Genomic DNA, 24862 nt, shown 5'->3' with positions numbered 1-24862 from the left:
TGGAGTTTTTGTGTAAGTACCGATCCATGTAAGTTGGTTTCCTGTAGACTTTGTGACCTAATTGAAAGTTTGCTTTGCAGATGACCAAGGTATCTAGAAATGGGAGTTTACTCTCGATTTCTTTTTCCATGGTGAATTGTATGTTTGGGTGGATATTGTTGAGGTGGTTTAAAAACTCCATAAATTCTTCCTCACCATGGCTCCAAATGATAAAGGTATCATCCACGAACTGGAACCAGACTGTAGGTTTGTGGGGTGATGATTCTAAAGCTGTTTTTTCAAAATTTTCAATGTAGAAGTTTGCTATAACTGGGCTGAAAGGGCTTCCAATGGCCACCCCATCCATCTGTTCATAGAATTCATTATCCCATTGGAAGTAACTGGTTGTCAGACCATGGTGGAATAATGCTGTTACATCCTCTGGAAAAATCTGATTAATAAGTGTGATTGTGTCTTTTACCAGAACCTTAGTAAAAAGGGATACAACATCAAAACTGATGAGTATGTCCTGTGGGTTGAGTTTCAGAGGACTGATTTTGTTGATGAAATGTGCTGAATCTTTGATGTAAGATGTGGTTTTTCCAATGTGGTCCTGTAGAAGATTGGCCAGATGTTTAGCTAATTCATATGTCGGGGTAAACTTGAGGGTAAACTCCCATTTCTAGATACCTTGGTCATCCGCAAAGCAAACTTTCAATTAGATCACAAGGACTACAGGAAACCAACTCACATGGATCGGTACTTACACAAAAATTCCAATCACCACCCGCGACAGAAAAGAGGCATAATAAAAACATTAGTAGACCATGCAAGACAGATATGTGAACCAGACTTTCTCAACAAGGAAATTAATCATCTATACCGCGCACTTCAAGCAAATGGCTACTCCAGAAATGAAATCAGAAGAGCAATTAAACTAAGGATAAATCAAACAACTAAGGAAAAACAGTCCCCCACAGGAAAAGTGTTTTTGCCATATATCAAAGGAATCACTGATCAGATGGGAAAACTTATGAAAAAGCATAACCTACAAACAGTATTCAGACCCACCAGAAAAATACAACAGATGCTATGATCAGCAAAAGACAGTAGAGACCCCCTCACCTCTGCAGGAGTATACTGCATACCCTGCAGCTGTGGACAAGTTTACATTGGGACCACACAGCATAGCATCCAGATAAGAATAAAAGAACATGAAAGCACTGCAGACTTGGCCCACCTGAAAAATCATAAATAAACAAGGAAGGTGCAAGCACAAAAGTAGTCCGTTACACACTGTTACACTTTTTATGTTGTTAATGATAAAATTTCGCCCCTGATGACGTGAACATCACGAAACAGCAGTATTCAGCCGGCCCTGACTGTTGGGCGCAGCAGGCAGCTATTCAGCAGGGCACAACAGGCAGCTATTCAGCAGCCCTTTGGTTCCCTTTTCTACCTGGAAGAAAGGAAGTTTATTTGAAAAGAAATATTTACTCTGTTGGACTTACCGTTTTTGGACCCAATTTCTTCCTTGGAATTCTCTAACCATTGTACTTATTTTGATTCTTTGTACACTGGTCAATTAACTGTTTTTGTGTTCACTATGGAATGTTATTTCTTGATATACTTGAGAGTGTTGGTACTCCAATAGAACATATTTGATACTTTGTAACTGATTCATTGTTTATGCCTACTTTTGTGCTTGCACCTTCCTTGTTTATTGTTGATTAGTAGGTTCCTCTCTTTTGCCCGCCTGAAAAATCAGCAGTGGCTGAACAGGCCTAACTCAAACAGGACACAGTATCTTATTCCAGGACACTAAAATACGGGATAATACATCCAACTACTTTGTCAGATTGCACAGGGAAGCCATTGAAATCCATAAGCATAAGCACAATTTCAACAGGAAAGAAGAGACTTTAAGAATGAATAGAGCATGGTTTCCAGTCCTGAAAAACACCAGGCTAACAAAATACTCTACATCTTACAATAGCCCTGCAGAAAAGATTAGCATATCAACCACCAATCCATATGCAAAAGAACTTCCTCAGGATACAGTGAAGTTTCTTTCCATTAGCATTCCACACCCTGGGAAACTCTTACAAGTTGACTCAGCCCAAACCCACCTTCCTAATTAGATATAAATTACCTGCTAACATCTTCTCCACACATTGACACTGAGAGATCTCTGTCTTTCTATGCTACACCTCTGAAGATGCCAGTCACAGCCGCTGGCGAAACGTCAGGAACTACAATGCCAAGACCACGGACATACAGCTCGGAACATCTACAACAACTAACGTTCTCTGGCCATGAAAGCCTTTGACAATATATCTAGGAATTATTTTTCAAGCAAGTCTTTCTTGCAAGGTGTACCTGAACTCCATTTTAAGAGCTTTTTGAATACCAGGAAGGCCATCTCATGAGTCTACTATTCCTCTGGGGGCCAATACATTCCTGCATCAGTTAGAGTATTCATCACTAGGGTCTTCAGGCAGATGCTATATGCTGCTGGGGTTTGGATTAGAGCAATTACGGACAACATTGATAAACCACTACTAAGATTCCTACATAACGTCTTAGGAGTTCCTCAGTGTGTATCGGGACTAGCTCTGAGAGCCAAAGTTGGGGAGATGTCCTTTGAAGCAAAGACCTTGGGAAGAGCATTTAATCTGAAATTTAGCATATTAAAATCAAATCCAGAATCAAGCTTCCTTGGACTAGTTACGCCAGATCTCCATATAAGTGACTGGGATAGAATGCTGGATCACAAATTGTCATGCCTGTGTATTACCCAGGATGCAATGGAAACAATGAGTAGTCAAGAATTGGCCCAGCTCACCAGAAGACATCTTAGGGACCTTGATTATGAGAGCACACTGAACAAATCCCGCAGAGTGTTTTCATCTTTCTCTGTTGGCATTCTTTCTCCAACAAAAATGCCAAATTATCTGAGTTAACTGTTTCAAAGTATAGAAGGGCTTTTATGCTAGCAAGTCGGAATGTCCTGCCTTCAGCATTGATGCTAGGAAGATTCAGTGGAATTCTGTGGAATTCCATGTTGAGATTGATTCTGCAATTGCAGCAACAATAACATTGACCACATCTTCAATTGTCCTAAATTTTCAGAACTAAGAGCTGAATTAATCTCCCCAGTATTTAAGCAGAACTCTCTTTCTCCAGCTGTTGTTAAGTTACATGATAACTAACTTTTAGGTTATCCTCCCATGGGATGAGGATTTGCTGTTTATGACTTAGGTTGTAAAAGCAGTAAGAAGTAAAGCAAATTATTACAAAACATAGGACGATACCATTGTCATTACTCTGATTTTTCCTGCTCCCAGTTCTCAATAGTTGTTACTTGTGTTAACTGAGGAATTAGAGGTTCAATGAGATTTTGTAAATTTTCAGAAGAAAGAGGAGGGAAGATTTAGAGCCACTGTTTTTGGCAGCACTGCTGTTTTTGGCAGCCACTGCACAGCTCTCATAACATTTCTTGGCCTGGTTTTCATTCTAAATGGAACAAAAGAGCTTATTTTATTTTAACAGTCATCCAATTATTCAAATCATACTCCAGGAAAATGTATGGATTATGTCATATTTTACAAAACTGCTGTCTTAAGGATAATATGCATCTCTTTGCTTTCATGCTACATGCCATGGCCTGTTAATTTTGACAGATGCATGAGCCTGTTCTTTCTATTACCAAGAACATGCAACCATATGGTGGACTGCCAACACAATGTCCTGAAGCACATGGGTGTTCTTGGAAGTAGTTCTATAAAAGCATGCCTTTCGAATCTTGGAAATTGTGGTTTAAAAATCTTCATTTTCTGTTTTGCACATTTACTATCCTTTCATGATAATAGTCATAAATCTATAATTCTCAAATATTTAGCTAAAAAATTCTGTCTACATTGCTGTGCTGCTGAGCTCCATTCATGTACAAACACAGGGAGTTTATGAAACTTCAACAAACCCCAGAGATATTTGAGAGATCACATCTTAGTGGTTTGCAATGGGCTCAGCTTGCTTTAACTTGTCAAACTGGCTACAATAGCTCCTAATTAAGAAGAGGACGCCAGGACTTTCCAGGTCAGAAGCTGTTGCATATGTTCTGGCCTGTCAGAGGACCACTGTAAGTGCAAAAACTTTATAAGCTGTTTATTAGTCTGTATAAAAATCATCAATATAAAAATCTCAGTGTTGACCATTCACTTTTCTTCACAGTATTTGAAAAACTTTTTTTCCTCTTGCTTTATTATAATTGGACCCAGTGTTTCTTTAAAGGAAATCCCTCAGTGGTCAATAATGAATTCTTAAGGCAAGTCTTTATTGTTTCTTTTCAATGTATTTCTAGCTAAGAAGAAGAAACCTAAATTGTTCAATAAATTTGATAAAGGCATTAAAGCAGAGATTGAAGCTGCAGAGAAGCTGCGTAAAAAGGTAATCCTGAAAGTCATCTGAACTCAAGTTTCTGGAGCACCAAAGATTAGTAGAAGGTCACCAACAAAATTCAGGTCATATAAAATCTTAAGGGGTGTGCTGCCATTGTAGACCCATCCAAAGACATACTGGCACAAGGCAGATCATATCAATTGTCAGAGACAGGTGGTCATATGTTACAAAAGTAGCAGATCAGCGCTACAATCTATGGAAAAAGGATACTATCTTTCCTACCAATGTTTCAAATCGATCACACACACACAAAAAAAAACACTTAAACTCTGTCTCTTCCTCCTAGCTTTGTTCAGACTAAATGGCAAGCACAGACTGTCTTTATAAGAATAAAACTGAAAGGGGTTGGTGGTGCAATCTCTGCTCCCCATGTGGCAAACTAATTAGTTTGTTCCATAGTTTGCTATTAATCTGAACCTGCAAACTATAGTTTCAACTCATCTTGAAGCCAAAGCACAGCAATGACCATCCTCCCCTACTGGTAGGTTTTCTTCAGGCTTTCAAAAAAAAATGGTAATAGCTATATTCGTATAGCATTATAATGTCATAACAATCTAGATTCTGTTGCAACAATGTGCAAGTTCCCAGCTTTCATTTCAATTAGTCTCTAGCCTTTTTTGTTACAGAGTTTTAAGGGGAAAGATACTAACTGCACATTTCTCTGTATATCTCTGAAACCAAAAAGCTAGAGATTTACTATTTTAAAGAGGAAGCCAGTACATTGTTACAACAGATTGTTATAAAGATTATTATAGCTATGACTGATTTTTTTAAAGCCTGAAAAAGGAAAGGCGTGGAAAACCTGCATGTGAGTGTGCTGTTGCCGCCATGAATATAGCAGGTTTCCAAATATGGCTTCTTCTTTTTTGCAGATTAGGGATTTTAATTTGTAGGGCAAGTATAAATCATAGTTAAGTAACCCACAGTACAATATTAAGCAAAGTTTATGGCATTCTAAGTCCACTGAAGTCAATGAAAGGTGTAACTCCAATTAGGATTCCGCTGCCAATGATATGGAGTCATTATTTAACAACTTTACAAAACTCTGAATTAGTTGATAATGCATCCAGGAAGAGAAAAGGAATCACCGTTTTTTCTTCTTCCTGGACTCTGTATTGGTAAAGCCCTTCTGTTTTAGCTGATAATGATGCTAATATTTTCCCTTCTCAATGTGTTGAGCAAATATTGTCCTGTCAAAAGCACAAATTATTTCTGATTAATTGTATCTGTCTTTCAGGGGAAAGCAGAAGATGCTCTGAAAGCATTTGAAACATTAGTAAACAAATATCCCCAAAGTCCAAGGGCAAGATATGGCAAAGCACAGGTAAAAGAAGAGCATACCAAATGGCAAAATACATTGTCTAATTATATATGCCTTTGTTTCCAATCTGTAGTTGAGACATATTCTAGTTTTCAAGTACAATTCTGAAGAAATGGCAGTAATAGAAACAGCTCTTGATTTTGGGATAGTATAATGGTTTTATTCCTATGAAGCACAAGAAAATTAAAACTTAATTCTATAGGATGTAGTAAAAGGATATTTTAAACTTCATTTGATGAGAACTAGAAAACAAAATCATTTTGATAGAATATATATGTGAAATAATGTTTTTAACATGCAATATTTTGTTTAGCCCTTAGGGTGAATGAATGCATATATGACATTCCCTCCAGCTTTCCCTCTCTTCTTTGTCCCTAAATAGCAGAAATGACACTAGAGGCATTTTTTAAAAATTCAAAAGTAACTAGCTATTTTATTTACTGTAGAGGGGAAAAGGTCAGGTGATATCAGGGATTGAAAAGTTCGGAGGTAATTCAACATCAAAATCTCTGAGATAAAATCAGTACATGCACAGACTTTAGTTCTTATGCTCTTTATAGATACTTAAAATACTTTATAGATACTTAAAATAAAATAAATTTTATTTATTTATTTTATTGTATTTATATCTTGTCCTCCCTGAGAACAGGCTCAGAGTGACTTACAACAATATAACACAAATTTAAAAAACATAAAAATACAAAAATCAATCACAAACAATCCAAAATGCAGATGTTATCAATACATATAAAGACTACTATAGAAGCTACAGGCACAGCCATGATACAGTGGTCAAGGCGGTAGGGAATGGGGCAGGGCGGTCAGAAAGGGGACAGATTGTTGGCACTCAACCAAAAGCTCAGATGAAAGCTCCCTCTTGCAGGCCCTGTGGAACTGTAACAAATCATGCATGCCCTGGATCTCCATCGGGAGTGTGTTCCACCAGGCCAGAATCAGAGCCAAAAAGGCCCTGGCTCTGGTCAAGGCCAAATGAATGTCCAGGGATCACTTGTCTGCAGAGGAAAAGGCCCTACGGGGAACATAGTAGGAGAGGCAGTTCCTCAGGTATTCTGGCCCCAGTCCATGAAGGGCTTTAAATACCAAAACCAACACCTTGAACTGGACCTGGAACTCAACTGGGAACTAGTGCAGCTGGCAAAGCACTGGATGGATATATGCCCTAAATGTCATTCAAGTAAGGACACATGCAGCTGCGGTCTGGACTAACTGTAATTTCTGGGTCAAACTCAAGGGTAGCCTAGCATAGAATGAGTTACAGTAGTCCAAGCTGGAGGTGACCATGAATTACCAAAGCCAGGTTCTGGGACAAGAGATACGGCACCAACTGCCTGACCTGCCGAAGGTGAACAAATGCAGATCTGGTAATAGCCATGATCTGGGCCTCCATTGAAAACGTGGCATCCATGAGCACGTCCAGGCTCTTCACTGTCGAAGAAGGCCTTAACTGCACTCCATTGTGGGTTGGGAGCCGGTCCCAAATCCGTCATCCTGCAACCCAGCTACATTATCTCCATCTTCAGGGGATTCCATTTCAGGCGACTCTGCCACAACCATTCCACCACGGCATCCAGACCCCTGGCCAAGGAATCCAGGGCAGTATCCAGGTGGCAGTCTATCAACATGTAGTGTCATCCACATACTGGTTAATCACCCAGCCCAAAGCTACGGATCACCTGAGCAAGGGGGTGCATGTAGATGTTAAACAACCTTGGGGAAAGAATCACTGCTTGAGGGACACTGCACACCAAAAGATGGCAAGCAGACATCTGTTCCCCTAGTGCCACCCTCTTTCCCTGTCCATGGAGAAAGGAGCTCAGCCATTGCAAGGCTGTTCCATGTATACCCACAGAGGCGAGGTGGTGGGTCAAAAAATTGTAATCAACTATGTTGAATGCAGCTTTGAGATCTAGAAGTACCAGCAGTACTGCCATGCCCCAATCCAGGTGTCACTGCAGGTTATCTGTAAGGGCGACCAGTGCTGTCTCTGTACCATGTTTTCCCCAAACACTCTAATACACTTTCTTTTAGGATTCTCTTTCTGGTTTAAGAATGCTGTTACCTACTTTCTAGTACCCAAAATCTCTTCTCTTCAAACATCAGTGCTTCAGTTTTTGACTGAATCTTAAGGTCTCCAAAAGGCAGTTTCCAAGTACACTCAACCCAGGATCACTCTCCCTGTTTGACTGGGTAAGGAAAATCTCCTCTCCTTAGAAGATCTATCCCCTTTCTTTGCCCGAATGGGATTCTGCACCTACTTCCCAAACTTCCTTGCCAACTTTTCCCCAGTTCTCCTGCCGGTGTTAACACTGCTCTCAGTTAGGACTCCGTCTCCTAACTGTTTCCACTCAATTCCTCTCAGCGAAGACTGAAAACAGACCCCCTTCTTTCCCACTCATGCTACCCAATCAAATTCCTTGGAGTAGCCTGTCATTCAAAGGTCTCTGTGTCTGTGAGGGATTAAGCCTTAACAGTCCGTCAAATGTTTGTACAGCTCTTCCAGGCTTTTAAAAAGTGCAGTCTGTCACAACGTATAGTAGAGTAAGTTGGATTGTGGCAGCAAGATCCACACTTACTTGCTTACAGTGGTCTCCATGCAGTTGGGAAGCCCTGACAAAGCAGGATACTAGTGACAAGAAGAGAGCCATGCATACACACTTGTGCACAGACTCTATCCATATGCTACCTCATCTGTACTCCCATACGTTATTCCCATCTGTTTTTATAGTCTCCAGTCAGAACACCTGAAAAGGGCTATTGTCACACCAATTCCAAAATAGCACTAGTTTAACATTTTTCAGGTGTAAAATTCTTGTTGCAGACATTGAAATGTGCTCATTTCAACCTTTTGGTTGAAAGTTTCCCCATAGATATCTTTGCTTTTTGGACTACTTTGCAGTGATTTGGGCTGTTTTCCAGAACAGAGGATAAATTGTACTTCAGTTATTTTCAAGTAATGACAGATTCATCTGGTGGGAACGAAGTCAGACTTGGACCACTATTTTTTTAAATGCATAGAGAGATTTGTGATGGTTATATGCCTTCATTCAGTACACAGTCATAAAGTGCCCAGGACAGCAGTGGCATTTTAGTGAGTGTTGAGCTGGTCATATGCATATGAATCAACACCATGTGTTAAGCCAAATCTGGAATGTTTAATATTTATTTATTTATTAACTTTTGAGTGCATACAAAGGAGCTCCAAATGCCTATCTGGGCTCAGATTTGTAAGTGGGCTGGCTGCAGAAAAATGTAGGCACACAATTGCTTTAGTACAGCACAAATAAAAATTGCTACAGGTTGCCTGAAAGCAGCAGGAAGAGCTGCTTGCAGGTTGTTCTGAGCCTGCAAAAAGGGATCTCTTACTTGATATGGCCAGGATACTTGCCTGTGAGTTGCTAAAATTGCAGGTGATTAGCCGTGTATCATGTAACGTCATCTCTGATTTCTTCCTATTCCCTTAACAGGCTCTCCAATTTGAGAGAAGGGAGCAGGTGTTACAACATTATACTTCCTTTCTCCAGATACCTCCTCCCCTTAACTTCTCATGTTACACATGGTTAAGCACAGCATACCTGGTATTATATTCTAACATGCCCCAGCATATGTAGTCCCAAAATAACATACACCCTGTTCAGCTTGCTTGAAATGATAAGATGGAAATGTGAAGGTCTAATTGTGTAATTTCTTCAATAACCGCTATCTAACAACAAAAAAACCAACAGTCTTCACTTTATACTCCCTTCAGATCATTTTCTATTAAAGTGTCCATTTCAGAAAAATCATTCTAATAAAATTTGAAAGGAAAAGATTATACTACTTTTGATCTAGTTACTCTGCAGAAGGTCTTGTCTTATTTTCTGCGATGTTAATGGTTTTTCTAATTTAAAAACATAATATGCCATCTCTGAAAATTATTTATTTATTATTTACTTCACTTATGCCTTGCCTTTCTTCCCAAAGGGAATTCAAAGCTGCTGACACCATTCTCCTCTCTTCTCTTTTATCCTTACAACAGCCCTGTGAGGTAGGTTAGGTTGAGAGTGTGTGACTAGCCCAAGGTCACCCAGCAAGCTTCCATGGTAGAGTAGGGATTCAGAACTGGGTATCCGAGGTCCTAGCCCAGCAGCACTTTAAATTAGTATGCAACTAATTTGACATGTTTGACTTCTTCAGTTAGCTCTTGCAGCTAGCTATAAAGGACCTTCATCAACTGTTAAATATTCTTACTAACTGTTCTTTTTAATAAGATAGCTGCTTTGCAGCTGGGAATAATTGTAAACTTGGACCATCAGGGATGCTGTGTGTCTTCCTTCATTTTCGCCTTGTATTTCTTTCAGACTTGTTGACTTGCCTTTCCAAAGCTCAAAACTGCTTACAATCTAATATTAAAATTGATACAACCAGTTAAATATGTCTAAGGAAAAAAAATATTTGGTGATCGTTTGGGTGCTGATGAATGTTTTATGATCATACCCAGAGTGAGGATGACTTGGCTGAGAAGATGAGAAGCAATGAAATACTGCAGAGATCCATCAGCACCTATGGAGAAGTCGCTAGTCTTCCCAATGTCTCGGATGATTTGGTCAAACTGACTCTGAAACGACGAGCGGACAGGCAGCAGTTTCTTGGTAAGGTTCAGGAACCTGTTCTGACCCAAAAGAGAAATTTGCAAAAGTGTCTGAAGGATTTTATGCAAGCTGAAATGCATTCGTTCCCAGAAATTCAACCCAAACTTTTACTTTGCAAATATTGATGTTGGATGATCTCCAGATATTGCCTTAATGTGTTCCATCTCTGAATACTGTCCATCTGTCAGGGTCAAAATGAGGATGTGGGATGGGTACACTGAGCCTGAGAGTCCATAAAGGGACAGCCAAAGTTGCAAGTGCGTTGCCATGATATGGGGTTAGATCATGTGGATTTGTTCCACTAGTGAATGTGCTGTCCTACAGCAGAAACCTTCCTCTGGTACAAAATGCTAGAATTTTGTATTTGGGGAAGGATCCTTCCACTGGAGGACAGTGCCTCCACTAATGGGATGGATTTGTGGACTCCATATTTGATTTATTTGTGTAATTTCAGAAATAAGAGAACTATTTATGTCGTTACTCATTTTGCTATATATATGAATATGAGGTTGAACCGTGTGTGTGTGTGGACAGTTCTGTGTTATACATTTGTCTTAGAGTGAGACAAAGGATGCTTGGGCTCTGCTTTCTGTATTTGACAACCAATGAAATTTCAGTTTTTGACATCCAACAGTTGGTATTTTACCATGTTTAATGGTTGGAATGCAAAGATATTTAGAGTTGAACAATACTGATAGTGGCTGTAAAACGATCTGTCATGGTGTTTGTCTAACTTTCTGTCAAGCATCTGCCAAGAAGTCTCTATGTGTCTGTCACCAAATTCTGGTGCATTGCAGAAAATTTGCACTCTGTTCACATGGTGTGATGTAGGGGCCTCTGTATTCTTATTAGTGAACTGACTGTATGTAATAAGAGTACACCCTCTATTTTCCTGTGGCCATGCCTTTCAGAGTAAGGACCGGTCTTCATGTTACAAAGCCCTTGTATTTCTTGGGCAAGGACACAGACTTTGAATCAGATGTTCAGTGGGAGTATTGAGCCTCCAAAACTCAAGCACTGTGAAACTTACATGCAACCATGTCAGTAATGTGATTGCACAACTTGAGCCAATAGTAGCTCCACAGGGTGGTTTGAGAAAAAAGCATAGAGCAGAAGATTGCAGCCACTTCTGCCCATGAACTTTACCTGGGTCATAGGGCGAAAAGAGCACACATGAATCTGGGAGACACAAAACTCTCACTGAAGATTGCTGAAAAGCATTTGAACATTAAGTTTAAAATTTCACATTCAATAGGCAAATATAGATGTTGCTTCAAAATTTCTCACTCAAAAACAATGCCGGGGAAAACTGGAAAACTAATTTAACATTAAAATTTGTGAATATTCATTTCTGATCTAGTATAGATACTAGAAACTAGTATCACATGATCTAGATACTAGAAACTAGTATCACCCTCAAACTAGTGTCACATGATGATTATCACTATTTTGTCTGAATCCTAATCTGTGTGCCATAAAAAAATGACCATTACAAAAATAAGTACCCAGACAGGAGACTGCCCGCTGCATTTTCTCGTGAGTCATTGTTTTGGTTTTGCCTTGTTCAGTTTAGCTTCAACCTCTGTTTGATAATTCTGTATCACGTTTGATTGGACTATTTGCACAGTAGCAGTATCATAGCCAATGAGGTTAATCCAAGACAATGATTATTAGAGGAACCTCTATGCAGTCACTGAGTTTCAGGCATGGCATAATCAGCAGACACACTAGAAGTAACAATAGTCAAAGAAAAGCAATGAGGTGAGCTCCTGTATAAATTCCTAATTGTGGCTTATATAAACTCTAGACCTTTTAGTGTGTAATAGAGAGCAACATTTGTTCAGAAGCACCCACTCCTACGGCTCATGAAAAGGTGGTATGGACGGACCAATGCCAAATGAAAAAGGACAGCGTCCAATTTTCATGAGCCGTAGGAGTGGGTGCTTCTGAACAAATGTTGCACTTTGTGCCCAGTCCAAATTGTTGTACGCCCAGGATGAAGTGAGTTTGTACTCACGAAACGGGTTATTGAAAAATTTGCCTGCATATTCCCGTCGGCGATTTTCAATGCATTCATATTTATTCTATGGACTGTTAAGAAAGAACATCTTGCACCGTATTCCACCTACTGGTGGCCTTGCATTGTCAGCATGTTGCACTTTATAATTGTTAAATGAATGCTATGGACTGTGGATATTTATCTTGTATTGTATGAGTTGGATATTGATGGACTCTGTAATTTTGTATTGTATTTATTCAATCTGACACATTTTTGCACGTTTGCACTTTGAACTATTAATATTAACCTTGTGTACTTTTGCGATTCCCTGGTCTTGTTGTTTTCGTGGGGATAATAATGGCATACTTTGTAAACAGCTCTGAGTGGGTGTTAAGTTGTCCTGAAGGGCAGTATATAAATCAAATGTTACGTTATTATTAAATGTGCCTCCAATTTTAATTTAAAAATATGTGCCTGAGCTCTGAAGAAATGTGGAGAACAGTGTGATAGAGGATACATGTTTAAAATGCATCATACTTTTAAAATGTGAGAACTGTTGGAACACTATAATTGAGATGTCAGTCGAAGCTTACCTGAAAGTCAATGGATTGGATCCAAAGGAGGGTTTCTCTTGACAGAAGAATCTTTCATATGTGGAAGAAGTTACCACTAACTAAAAGACCTTCTGTGAATGGAAAACCCCTTCTACGAACAGATTTCTCTGTCATCTGAATGTTGAAGTGTACCTTTGCATTCAACTCATTGTGTGAGAAAAGTAGAATTACAGGAAATAAACTCCAACCAAGGTCCTGTACTGTATGCCGAAATTTGGGATAGAACGTTTTATAAATTAATTTATTCAATAGTATGTTACTCCAGACATCCACAAAACGCAGTTTAAAACTTCTGCTAAATACACTTCAAATTATTGTAGTAGCTAACAGGCCAGGTTTAAATTGATAAACTGTTACTCCTGCAGGAAAGTAGAGAGATGCAGAATTGTTGATTGCAAACTGATACGGGTGAAATTGCTAACAGGCAGTCCCACAGATGAAATTTGGTTATATAGATTAAGAATATTAGGAAAAAACAAAGATACCATTTCTACCTGATGGTCTTTTTTCCCCAACCACATTATGTTGCAGCTTTAAACTGAAATTAATCCAGCTAGATGGAATTATCGGTCTTCCAGACTCATGAGGAAATTAATTTGGTATTAATATAAAGGCTTTACTAAATAAAATAGCATATAATGTCACTTTAATGTCAAGTGAGCTAAGGTCTTCGTCATGAGCTTACAATATTTATAATTTTTTTCTACTTGAATTTAACTATGTCTGCTGTTAATGCAGTTGTAAAAGACCAGCCTCAGACATACTTTTTAAAGAACTGGGGATTAATTGGAAATATACCAAATACTATAAATCTACATCGTTCTCTTGAAGAGCTATGAGGTGAACAATATTGTGATTGTCCACAAGAGGTCTCCAAAAGACTAGTTGATATATCCCATTCCTTGTTTTGCTAATTGTACCTTTTCAGTATCAGTAATAAAAGCAATATACTAAATTAGCATGAAAGTATATCCATTTTCATGTCCCACATTGTCAATGGTTAGTAATGAAGAAAATAAACACTGGTATATGTTTTTGCTAATCTTAGCCTGTTTAGTCCATATTCCAACTGTTTCTATTTGTAAACTAAGTTGTTCATCTTGTCCAATCAAATTAGGTCGCATGAGAGGTTCACTGGTAACTTTACAAAAACTCGTCAGTCTATTTCCTAATGATACTTCATTCAAGAACAGCCTTGGAGTTGGTTACCTTTTAATTGGAGACAACAGCAATGCCAAAAGGGTTTATGAGGAGGTGAGTTTCAATGCATATAAAGTTTTACAGCAGGGAAATAACTCTGTACTTGAAAATGGAGGGGAGGCTTAACTCCCCTCTCCCCTCATGCTGTGGTCTTAATCAAAACTGGTGGCTCACATGTTGGTTAGAAAAAAAACACCGGGAGCTTCTGGCACAGAACTCCCAGAAATATCATCTAGTTAGGCCCTGAAAAGAACTGGGTGGAATATTATCATTCTTTGAGACAAAAGAACAGTCAAGAGGAGTGGAGTGTGCAATTCACTAGTGTGCAGTAATCCACACTACACTAATCCAATCTACATTCTATTATTACTGATTCAAATGACATAAATGATCCATAAATTGTCAGTTACCATGGCTTTGATCCTGTGGTAAATCTTCACATTTCTGTTAGCAGAACGGAACTTCTTCACTTTCTCTCTCTGCTGTAGTTTGAAATGCTGTTCTTAGGGGACAGAAGACTACAAAGAATAGCATGGGGTGGGAGTCTGAGGACTGCAGGGGGCAATTATCAAACATCTTACAACCTTTTGTTAGCATAAATTTGCAATGAGAGCCAAGCTCATTGTAACTGTACCTTTCTTTCAACTGAGGGGACTAAAATAATCTGTTACATTTTTGGGCGACCAGGTTTGTTTTGAAATATAAATCTCTCCTTCAGTTACAAGATGTTCTTAGGATGGAAAGTGTAAAGACTTTGGATTTGCTGCCATGAGGTAAATGGTGTGATGAGCAAGAAAAACATGGCGATTACAGATGCAGGATTTGTATGTAAATAACAAAGAAGATTTATTTATTTACAAATTGGTTTTAAAGAACAGATCAGCAGCACAGGTCTCCCAACAGTCAAAGGAGTAGCTGGCTGAGCTGTATAAATTTAAGCTAGTTATGGCTTCAGAGTGTGGTTTGAATTCTCTTTAATGCTTGCAGGTATAAACAGGCTTTCATTGCCTAGCCACCAGGTTGGATCCTTTCACACACAGGATTCCACCCACACCAGCTTGCCCTTTCCCAAGAGTCTGACTAAATGGTACCAGGTCTGCTCATCATCAGAGATAGGCTTTGCTACTGGGCACTCTGTCCTCTCCCAGAGGCAGAGCCCTCCCCCCTTGATACTATCTGCTGTTTTGATGAGGCAGACACCAACTGAACTGCTGCTGCATTTCCCCCCAGAATTCCATCCCCCCCTCTGAAAGGTGATTGGATGCTGGGGCAGCACCCCCATAGGCTTAGGGATGACACAGTTGAGTGGCTGTTTTACTTTTCAGGGTGGGATAGCCTCCTGTCCATCATACCCATGTATGTAAATTAAAGTAAAAATAAGTCATCTTCATGACTTCTGTGCAGTCCCACATGGGTCTGTGCAGGTGCAGGCCAGCCACAGAGGTTAAAAATTTAAGATTTCTAGAGCTTTCCAAAGTTTTGGAGTGCTCCCCACCATCACATGCTGCTATTCTCCTGCCCAAATGGCAGGACCTAAGGAGGGGGAGCACTCCTCCTTCAGTCCTCTTTTCACCACTGTGGAGTTAGGACATCTTTTCTCAGCTTTCCAGAGAATTTTCCTCAGGAACACTTTTTCTCTTGATTTTCATGAGTGAAACTTTTTAACCCAATGGTCCTTTTTAAAAGGCACAATGATGGTACAAAGATGGCACAATCAGAAGATCATGACTCATGCCTCATTTGCCTGGGAGAAGGCCATAAGGTGGCATCCTTTAAAGCGTGCCAGCAATTCATGCCTAAGGCACATAATGAAAGGGCAGCAAGACTTAAAGCAGCCCTATATGAAAAGGCTCCTGGAGCTCCAGAGACCCAGCCTCAAAAGCATTCAGCTTAACCAGAAAAGGGCTCAGGCTCCATCTGCCCCAGGGCCCCTTGGTTCAGCCATCAGATCCAGTCCCTCCTTGGGAGCTGAGATCTTTGGCGGTTCCACCAACTAGATAGGAACCACTGCCTAAGAAGGTAAAGAAAAAAGCAAAGACCCAGTCAGTCATAGATCACCTCCCCCGACCTGCAGATCCAATAGGGTTTTAGATTCTGCGTGCATATCCCCACTTCATACACCATCTCTGTCTACAAGGGTTTTAGAATTGGCTTCATGCTTATATGAGGATATGATTGAGATTCCCCAGGATTCACATAACATCCTAGATGGACGTGCAAGGGGCGTATCAGACCAGATGAGGAAGATACTACTCACAGTCATGATTCTGGATAGTAGGCTCCTGTGTTATGGGGTCCTCAACAACCTCAGTGGTTTCCCTACCCTCAAGCCCCATCGCTGATGCTTTATCCACAATGGGGCCAATGGAAACAACAACTCTTTGTGCACCCTATGCTGCCTCAGGCTATAAAAGCGCACAACCTCGGCTCCAAAGTCACATCACGTGAGCACTTTACGCGAGCCAAGTCTTTGGAACAAGACCTTAGACCCGTTTCAGATTCAGAGGGAGAACCAGACGCTTCTAGATCGGACATCAGATCCAATGTAGCCTCCAATCCATCACCTGATGAGTTTGCTTACTAGTTTCACCCTTGGAGGACCTGTGGTTGTATGGAGAACAACTTATAAGAATGACAAAAATCCCTAGGACTGGATATTGCAATGTCAGATCCGAAACCTTCGGCTCCGATACTGAAGGTGCTATACAATGCTGACGCACATCCTATAGCCTTTCTACTTTTACTAGGACGGATAGACATTGCATCCAACATCTGGTTAAAGCCTGCATCTGCAGCTCCATCAGCACGTTAACTAGAAAATATGTATAAAGTCAGAGTGGATGGATATAAATTCCTATTCACATATCCCCCAGCAAATTCCCTAGTGACAGAGGTTTTACCATCTAAACTAAGGGCAGTCAACAATTCCATGACAAAGAAGGGTGTAAGTTGGATGCCTTAGGCAGAAAAAATTCCACTTCAGACACCCTGGCTTTTAAGGTAGCCAACTATAATGCCATCATGAGCAGATACCAGATTTTCCTGTGGGATCGTGTGACTCAATACATCAACTCCCTTTCAGAAGAAACAAGACCTTAGTTAAAGTGATTCAAGCAGAAGGAATCAAGTTGGCTAAGCAGCAGCTGAATGCAGCAAGACTGTAGACTGTGCAAGTAGATCTATGGCATCAGCTATAATACTGAGACGATATTCATGGCCCTGATCATCAGCACTACCCCATGAATCATGAGCTAAACTTGAAAGAAAAGAATTGTTCAGTGCCAAGATGGATGACCCCTTGGATAGGGTGAGGAAGAATAAGTTAACAGCACAATCGGTGGGCTTGACACTTCAGCTATCTACATCCTATAAGCTGAGGTATTTTCCAAGGCACTCATGTCAGCAGCAGTTTTCAAGATCTTAAAGATACCAACCCACCCCTCAACAGCAGTCATACAGACCTGCCTTTGTACCACAATGCCTGCAACTCCATGGCAAGAGAAAGAACAAACATTCATCTCAATCCTCCACTGATCCAAACCCATAAGGGAAAATCGTTCCAATGACTATAGGACACCACCTTCTTCCTCAACATGCTGGCCTCATACCTCCCCGCCTGGCAGGACATTACTTGTCCATTATAGAAAGGGGATACTATCTGGAATTCAAATCACTCCTATTGGAGTCAAATCTAGTTAACTGTTCTTTGTTGTCCTCCCAAATTTTAGAGGGCAACAAATTACAACCGTTAGCAAAGGGAGCCATTCAGACAATCGCCCACTCTGAATGTTCCAAAGGTTTTTACTCCCATTATTTCACTATAGCTGAAAGGGATGGAGGAAGGAGACCAATTTTAGACCTTAGAGGTTTAAACAAGCATTTGAATGTCTCAAAGTTTAAAAAGTTATATCTCTCTGAAAGTTTAAAATGTTCTCTCTCTCTGAAGTTATTTTGTTTCAAATAAATGCGTGGTTTATTGTTTTAGATCTTAAAGACGCATACTTTCATATTTCTATAAATGTCAGCTGCAGAAAAAAACTTTTGTTGCAGAGACAGGCATTTTCAATATGCAGTGTTATCCTTGAGTCTTTCAACTACGCCCAGAGTATTCACAAAATGTGTCTCTGTCATTATAGCACACCTCTCCATGAAGAGATGCACCATATTCTCTTATCTGGATGATTGGTTACTCACCACCCCCTCAAGGGAGATATTAAAAGAACACATAGCACTTGTTACTAGAGGTGTGCACCTGAAAAATATTTGGGTTTCCTGCTTTGGGTTTACCCGAAGAGGGAAAACAATTCAGGTGTTTAAATGCTTTTTTCAGCTAATGGGGGATCCCCCTCCCATCAGCTGTAATGTGGTAGGCATTTGAAAGCAACACTTTTCTTGCCACTTGCAAGTGGCAAATAAAGTTTTGCTCTTTGCCCAAAACTTCCCGAAGCAATACGAATCACTTTGGGAAGCTTTGCTTCGGATTCCCAAATCAGCTCAGCAATGGTGGGGCCAATTTGGGAACCCCAATTCTTTCCAAATCAGACTGGAGTTGGGTTAAAAACCCATATCGGAAACCCGAAGCATACACCCCTACTTGTCACATCAACCCTGTCTGAACTTGGCCTGCTAATAAAATGGGGGGGGGGAATCAAAATTAACTCCATCAATTTTATTGGGGCTGTCTTGGCCACACAGGGCAGGGCCTTTCTTCCTGAAGAAAGAGCTTGTTCCATAAAAATTACGATTAAACGATTTACTTCCCACAGGTTGCAGTTTGCACATTCTATCCAGAAGCTTTTGAGTCTTATAGCATCCACTACCACAGTGGTGCCTTTTACTACACTCCATATGAGGCCCCTAAAGAATTGGTTTCTATGTCAATTTAACCCCACTTCTATATCCCAGTGGACACTTTTTTTATCCCCAGATCTATTCTTAAATCCATATCCTCGTGGCTTCAGAACTCTAATCTCTTTTGGGGAGTAGAGTTCGGTGTTCAATCATATGACATTCAGGTTTCTTCAGATGCTTCCCTGTCAGCTTGGGGAGGGGCACTGCCAAGGTACATTTGCAAGTGGGCAGTGGTCCCCTGGGGAAAAGATTGTAATCAGTTAAATTTACCGTAATATATTTTACAGCTCATCTGTGGGAAAGAAAAGTGCTAGTGGCTACCGACAACACCACAACACAGTTCTACCTGAACAGACAAGGGGGCACAAGATTTTTAGTTCTCAATGCAGAAGCAGCAAGAATATGGCAGTGGACTATAGGACACAACATCAAAATCACAGCCATACACATTGCAGGTCGATACAATGAGACTGCAGATCTACTCTGCTCTCAGCAGATCTACTGTGTCCAGCCATGAGTGAGCACTCAACCAGCAATATATCTATCCAGTTTTCCAACTCTGGGGATCTGCCACAGTCAAACTATTTGCTTCCTAACACAACAGGAAATGCACTCAGTTTTGCTCCGTAGCAGCATCGCACCAGGGTTCCCTGAGGAATACTTTCCAAATAATTTGGCAAAGCGTACTATTCTATGCCTTCCCTCCAAACCCAATCCTGACAGGAGAAGTGTCAAGGTTGAGAGCCGCATGTACAAAGTGCATTTTGATAGCTCCATTTTGGCCAAATCACCTGTGGTTTCCCATCCTGTGGTAACTATCCAAAGGAGTTCACATTGTTCTTCCATAAGTGGAGGACCTCATCCACATAGGTCCTCACCTCCACCACAGTGTCCAGGCCTTACCTCTGATGGCCTGGTTGATGGGATACTGACAGGATGGTCACTTAGGGTCACCTAGGTTCTCCTGTCCTTTAGGAAGCCAGCTACAAGAATATAGCATGCTTACAAATGGGACAGGGTCACTGTTTAGGAAGGAGATTGCAAGATTTCCCCTGAACCTTGTGGTTTGAACCATACCTTTGAGTATTTACTATATTTAAAAGGTAGTGGGTTGTCAGTCGCATTGCTCAAGGTACACCTGCAGCTATCTTGGCTTTTCATGTTAACACTGGAGATTCCACAGTGTTTTCTGCTCACCTGTCAAAGAAATTTTTAAAAGGTCTTTTCAGTGTGTATCTTCCTACTACTTCACCTGTCCCTCAGTGGAGTTTGTCTCTGGTTCTATCAGTATTGATGTATAAAATTTTTGAACCAATGGCTACATCAGATTTTTCTGTGGTTTCATACAAAACAGCATTCCTAATGGCTATCACATCAGCTAGGAGGGTGGGGGATTTGAGTGCTCTTCTCTGTAACCCACTTTTTTTTGAAGTTTCATAACAATGAAGTAGTACTGTGCCCTAGCCTTACTTTTCTTCCTAAAGTAGTTTCATCATTTCATCTCTCGCAAGTAGAGGTGGGCACGGACTGAAAAATGGACCAAAATTTGACACAGACTTGTTCTGTTCGGCATTCGTAAACAGGTAGTTCATGGGATGCACGTTTTTCACAGACGCCATGACTTTTGGGCGGGTCCATTGCTCCATGAACACAGACATCCTGGCGCCGAGCAATCAATTCCCTAGGCAACGTAGGAGCCGCCTGCAGACCATTTGCTGCCTTTGGAACACACCAATATTAGCCCTGGAAACCTTGAGAGGCAACTCTGGCTGCCAACCAGAGAGCTCCCATTAATCTCTATGTGAGCTTTGAGGGCAGAGCCGTGGTTTCACTTTCCAGCTCACAGTTACCAAGAGAGGAACTGCTTGTTGTGGGAGCTTTTTTGCATTGCGCATTGTGTAAGGGAGACTTGGGGCTTGTGCTGCAACAATGCTCCGGAAGCAAGCTTATTATAAGTTATTGGGTTTCCTTGGCTGAGGGCTCACTCTTCTGTTTCATTTTTTTCCTTTCTATTGTTACTTTCTTGTGGGGTGGTCGGCTAGGGCTCTGAGTTTCTGCAGTTAAACCCATGTCGGCTGACTCCATTTTTAATTGATCTGTAGTTTTTTAACACAGAGATGTGAGGCCCCCTCCAGAACAGGCACACAGTGGGGCAGCCCTGGTTAAGTGTGCTTGCTAAGTGGCCAGTGCACCTGAGAAAGATGCAGTAGAAAGACAGCAACCTGATCTAGCTGCCTCTTTCCATGCTGTTCTGATCATAAGGTGGACGAGCACTGCTTGCCTGCCTCCCCTTGCCAAGCCTAGCGTTCAATCTACATTCAGAGAGGGGAAGGCTTGGACTCAGCTTCGGTAGTGCTTCTTTACAAAGGGGCCAGGGAGAGGGAGGACAAGACAGGCATACTGGACTTCTGTGTCTAGTCCCCCGCCCCATCCCAGCTCCTTCTGTTAGCCAAACTGCCTCAAAGATGGGGAATTAATAAGCAGCAAGCTATTATTAAGGGATCATGACCAATTTATACCAGGGTCAGTAATCCTGGTGGCCGCCCAATAAAGAGGAGACTAATATGTCAATTAATCAAGGCTTTTACTTAATAATCGTGAGTATACAGAGTACAAGAAATGCACACATTCACTACAAGACTAAGAAATAAAAGGTGGGAAATATAGCGACTGTTGCATTAGCAGGATGGTCGTTTGGGCGATACTCACTTATCCATTGAGAAGCAGAGATTCTAGCAGTAAGGGTGCTTAGTGTAGAGGCCAGCACTACACTAGGTTAAGCATAGTAGGAGTGAGACAGAGGGAGTGATGGGGAGTAGGTAGGGGAGGGGTCTGAGCATCTCCCTTATATAGCCAATTTCAGCCCTTGGGCTACACCTAGGGTGGGCTTAGGCCCTGTCAAATGGTTCCCAGGAAATTTAACAAAAGGAAATGATGTGCCACTCAGGTGGGATAAAGGAGATCCGGACTGGGTACTTTAGAGCCTAATGTTTGTGTTTGTGACACCTCAAGAATAACAAAAGGGACAGGAGGAAGAGAGGATGAGGAGTGATTGATTTTTATGATGGTCCATGGCAACACTTCCAGAGGGGAAGAAAGGACAGAGAGGAAGAGAGGATGAAAAGTGATCTGCACTTTATGATCGTCCATTGCTTGATGGGTGGAAGCAATTATCTTGATTGTGGGATTCCCAGGAGATCCTGAAGCACCTTTGGTTCCTGGCATCTCCATATCAAGAGGCCCATCTGGAAAATGGTTCATGACAAGAAGCAGGCATGCCACCGCTTCCACAGGAAAAATAGTTGTCATTTTAAAACTGTCTCTGGGAAAATGGCTTCTCTCTCTTTCACTGCTAGTCCTGGTTCCTGCAGGAATCTCAGCATGGCCTGGCATCTTGGCAAGCAGGCCCATTTATCTGCATGCAGTGTGGCCATTTCAGCACTTTTGCAGAGGGGGGCTGCTTGTGGATGCTGGCTCAGGAGGAGCTGCTCTGGCAGTTCCTTGGCTCTCCCTTCTTCATGCATTACATTGGCCTCACCACCCAGTTATGCGCTGTTCCCACATAAAGTCCATGCCCAAATTATAATGAAGGGGGCTCTCGGGAACACTTCTTGTTCCCTGAATCCATCACCATCAGCATTTACAGGACCCCGTGCCAGCTCGCCCAAGGAAGATGCAGGAGGAAGACAGAAACCTGATCCAGCTGTCCTTCACCCCACGCCCGCCTTTCCAGCCTGTAAGACTAGGACTGACCCACTGAGGGGAAGTCTGAGCCTTCCTCTCTCTGCATGTTTACTAGGCAGGACAACATGCAGAGAAGGGAAGGCTCAGCCTTCCCCTCAGTGAGGAAGCCCTAGTCTTGCGGGCTTGCTTTTCTCCTGCTCTCTCCTCCTTTCACAGGCTGGTGAACTTTGCCGCTGTCTCCTTGCTGTTAATTGCACCCACCAAATGTGTTCAAGAGGTATCACTTTGCAATCCTTACTGTGTACAAAAATGAATAGATTTTGTAGCATAAGCTGACTTGTATTTGTTTCTTTTGAAAAGCAGGATTGAAGTGATTCATAGGCACATTACTATCCTGGAAAAGGGCAGCAGGGGGCAGAGAATTGCATTGTGAAAGCACCTAAATGAAAGCACAGATTCTGCCCATCTTACAGACCCTGCACGGGGTCCTGTAAATGCTGATGGTGAAGGATTCAGGGAACTTTCCAAACTAGAAGGAGCCAGGATTGGGGTAGGGGGGACTAGACAGCCACAGAAGCCCAGCATGCCTGTCTTGTCCTCCCTCTCCCTGGACCCTTTGCAAAGAAGCTCCACCAAAGCTGAGTTCAAGCCTTCCCCTCCCTGAATGTAGATTTAACGCTAGGCTCGGCAAGGGGAGGCAGGAAACAGTGCTTGTCTGCCTTATGATCAGAATGGCATAGAGAGAGGCAGCAAGATCAAGTTGCTGTCTTCCTCCTGTATCTTCCTCGGCTGAGCTGGCCAGTTAGCTTGTGCTGCAGCTATACTCTGGGAGCAAGCTTATTACAAGTTATTGTGTTTCCTCGGCTGCAGTCTCCCCATGCCCAGGTCTGCCTCCTCATGATGATTGTTCTCGGCATTTCCAGACTCCCCTCGGCCAGCCTGATAGAGAGATTTCTATTCTCCCAAGGAGAATCTCCTCCCCCCCCCAGGAGTAAGCTCCCCTCATGGATTGCCTCTGTCCTTTCCTGTTCCTGTCTGTCCAAAGAAATCCACTCCCTCCCCCCAAATTTAACCTCCTCTCCTAGATTGTCTCTATCCTCGTGTCCTTTAAAAGAATATTCCTCTTCTGTCTCTCCCAAAACGTCTTCTTGACTGTCCCCTCAAAGAGTACTTCTCTCCCTCCCCATTCCAGCCCCAGAGCAGGTTTTCTGCTTCCAGGAACTGTCATTCCACTCTGGGGGCAGTCATTCTCAGAGGAAGACTCCATTCCATGTTTTCATTGCAACTTTTGTGCGCTGCAAGCCAATGCAGGTCCATTGGCATTGGTGGCTCCTATTCTAACAACTGGAAGTTTCCTGGGAGCAGCTGCTTTGGGGGGTCTGTAACTCAGACCTCTGAGATGCAATCTTGGCCAAACTTGGAGGGTGACTGGAGGAGAGCCTGCTGAAGCCTTGCTGCGAGTTTGGCATCTGTGAGTGCGAAGGGGGTGGTTCCCGGGAAGTGATGGGCTATGGACTGATGAACCAGTCCACGAACCTGAGTGGGTCCATGAATGGTCTGTGGTCCATGAAACATGACAGATCATGGACCAATGGTCCGTGGTTTTTTCCTGGTCCATGCCCCTTCCTACTCACAAGACAATATTCTCCCTGTATTCCTGCCTAACCCCACTTCACCTCAGGATCACATACTATATACCTTAGATGTGAGGAGAGTTCTTTTTATTTGAAGAGGGTCAAGGACATGCACAAAGATAAGAACCTATTAATATGTTTCTCTGGCCTCAACAAGGGGAAATCGGCATCTGCACGAACTCTAAATGGGTGATATCTGCAATCAGGATTGCATGTGATAAATCTGGCTACTCCTCCTACAGTAGATAAGCTTGGTATTCTTCCATGTGGGAATGTACAGAAGCCACAAAGTTGAAAACAAGGTTGCACTTACCTGTAACTGTTATTCATCGAGTGGGCTTCTCTGCAGGCACACCTTTCTCCCTCCTTTCCCTGCTGTGGTAGGGAGTAATACCGTACCATCTTCTCCACAGCAGCAAAGGGAGGATGAGAGAGGAGTGCTCCCCCTCCATAGCTCACGTGCAGTTTGG

At 41.8% G+C, this 24862-nt stretch overlaps 1 protein-coding gene across 3 annotated transcripts in view; it reads left to right on the top strand.

Moving 5' to 3' along the window:
- The window catches only part of ASPH (aspartate beta-hydroxylase), a 190742-nt gene that overhangs the window by 123337 nt on the left and 42543 nt on the right, over window positions 1-24862 (top strand). For all 3 annotated transcript variants that reach the window (XM_054984911.1, XM_054984913.1, XM_054984912.1), the window contains 4 exons: window positions 4343-4428; window positions 5678-5764; window positions 10260-10410; window positions 14141-14277. In XM_054984911.1, coding sequence (XP_054840886.1) covers window positions 4343-4428; window positions 5678-5764; window positions 10260-10410; window positions 14141-14277 — 461 coding nt within the window. The remainder of the gene's footprint in view (window positions 1-4342; window positions 4429-5677; window positions 5765-10259; window positions 10411-14140; window positions 14278-24862) is intronic.

This window comes from Eublepharis macularius, chromosome 7, assembly GCF_028583425.1.
Source record: "Eublepharis macularius isolate TG4126 chromosome 7, MPM_Emac_v1.0, whole genome shotgun sequence".
Classification (NCBI taxonomy): Eukaryota; Metazoa; Chordata; class Lepidosauria; order Squamata; family Eublepharidae; genus Eublepharis; species Eublepharis macularius.
The sequence above is the reverse complement of the archived record's forward strand: the minus strand, read 5'-3'. Positions and strand labels throughout refer to the sequence as shown.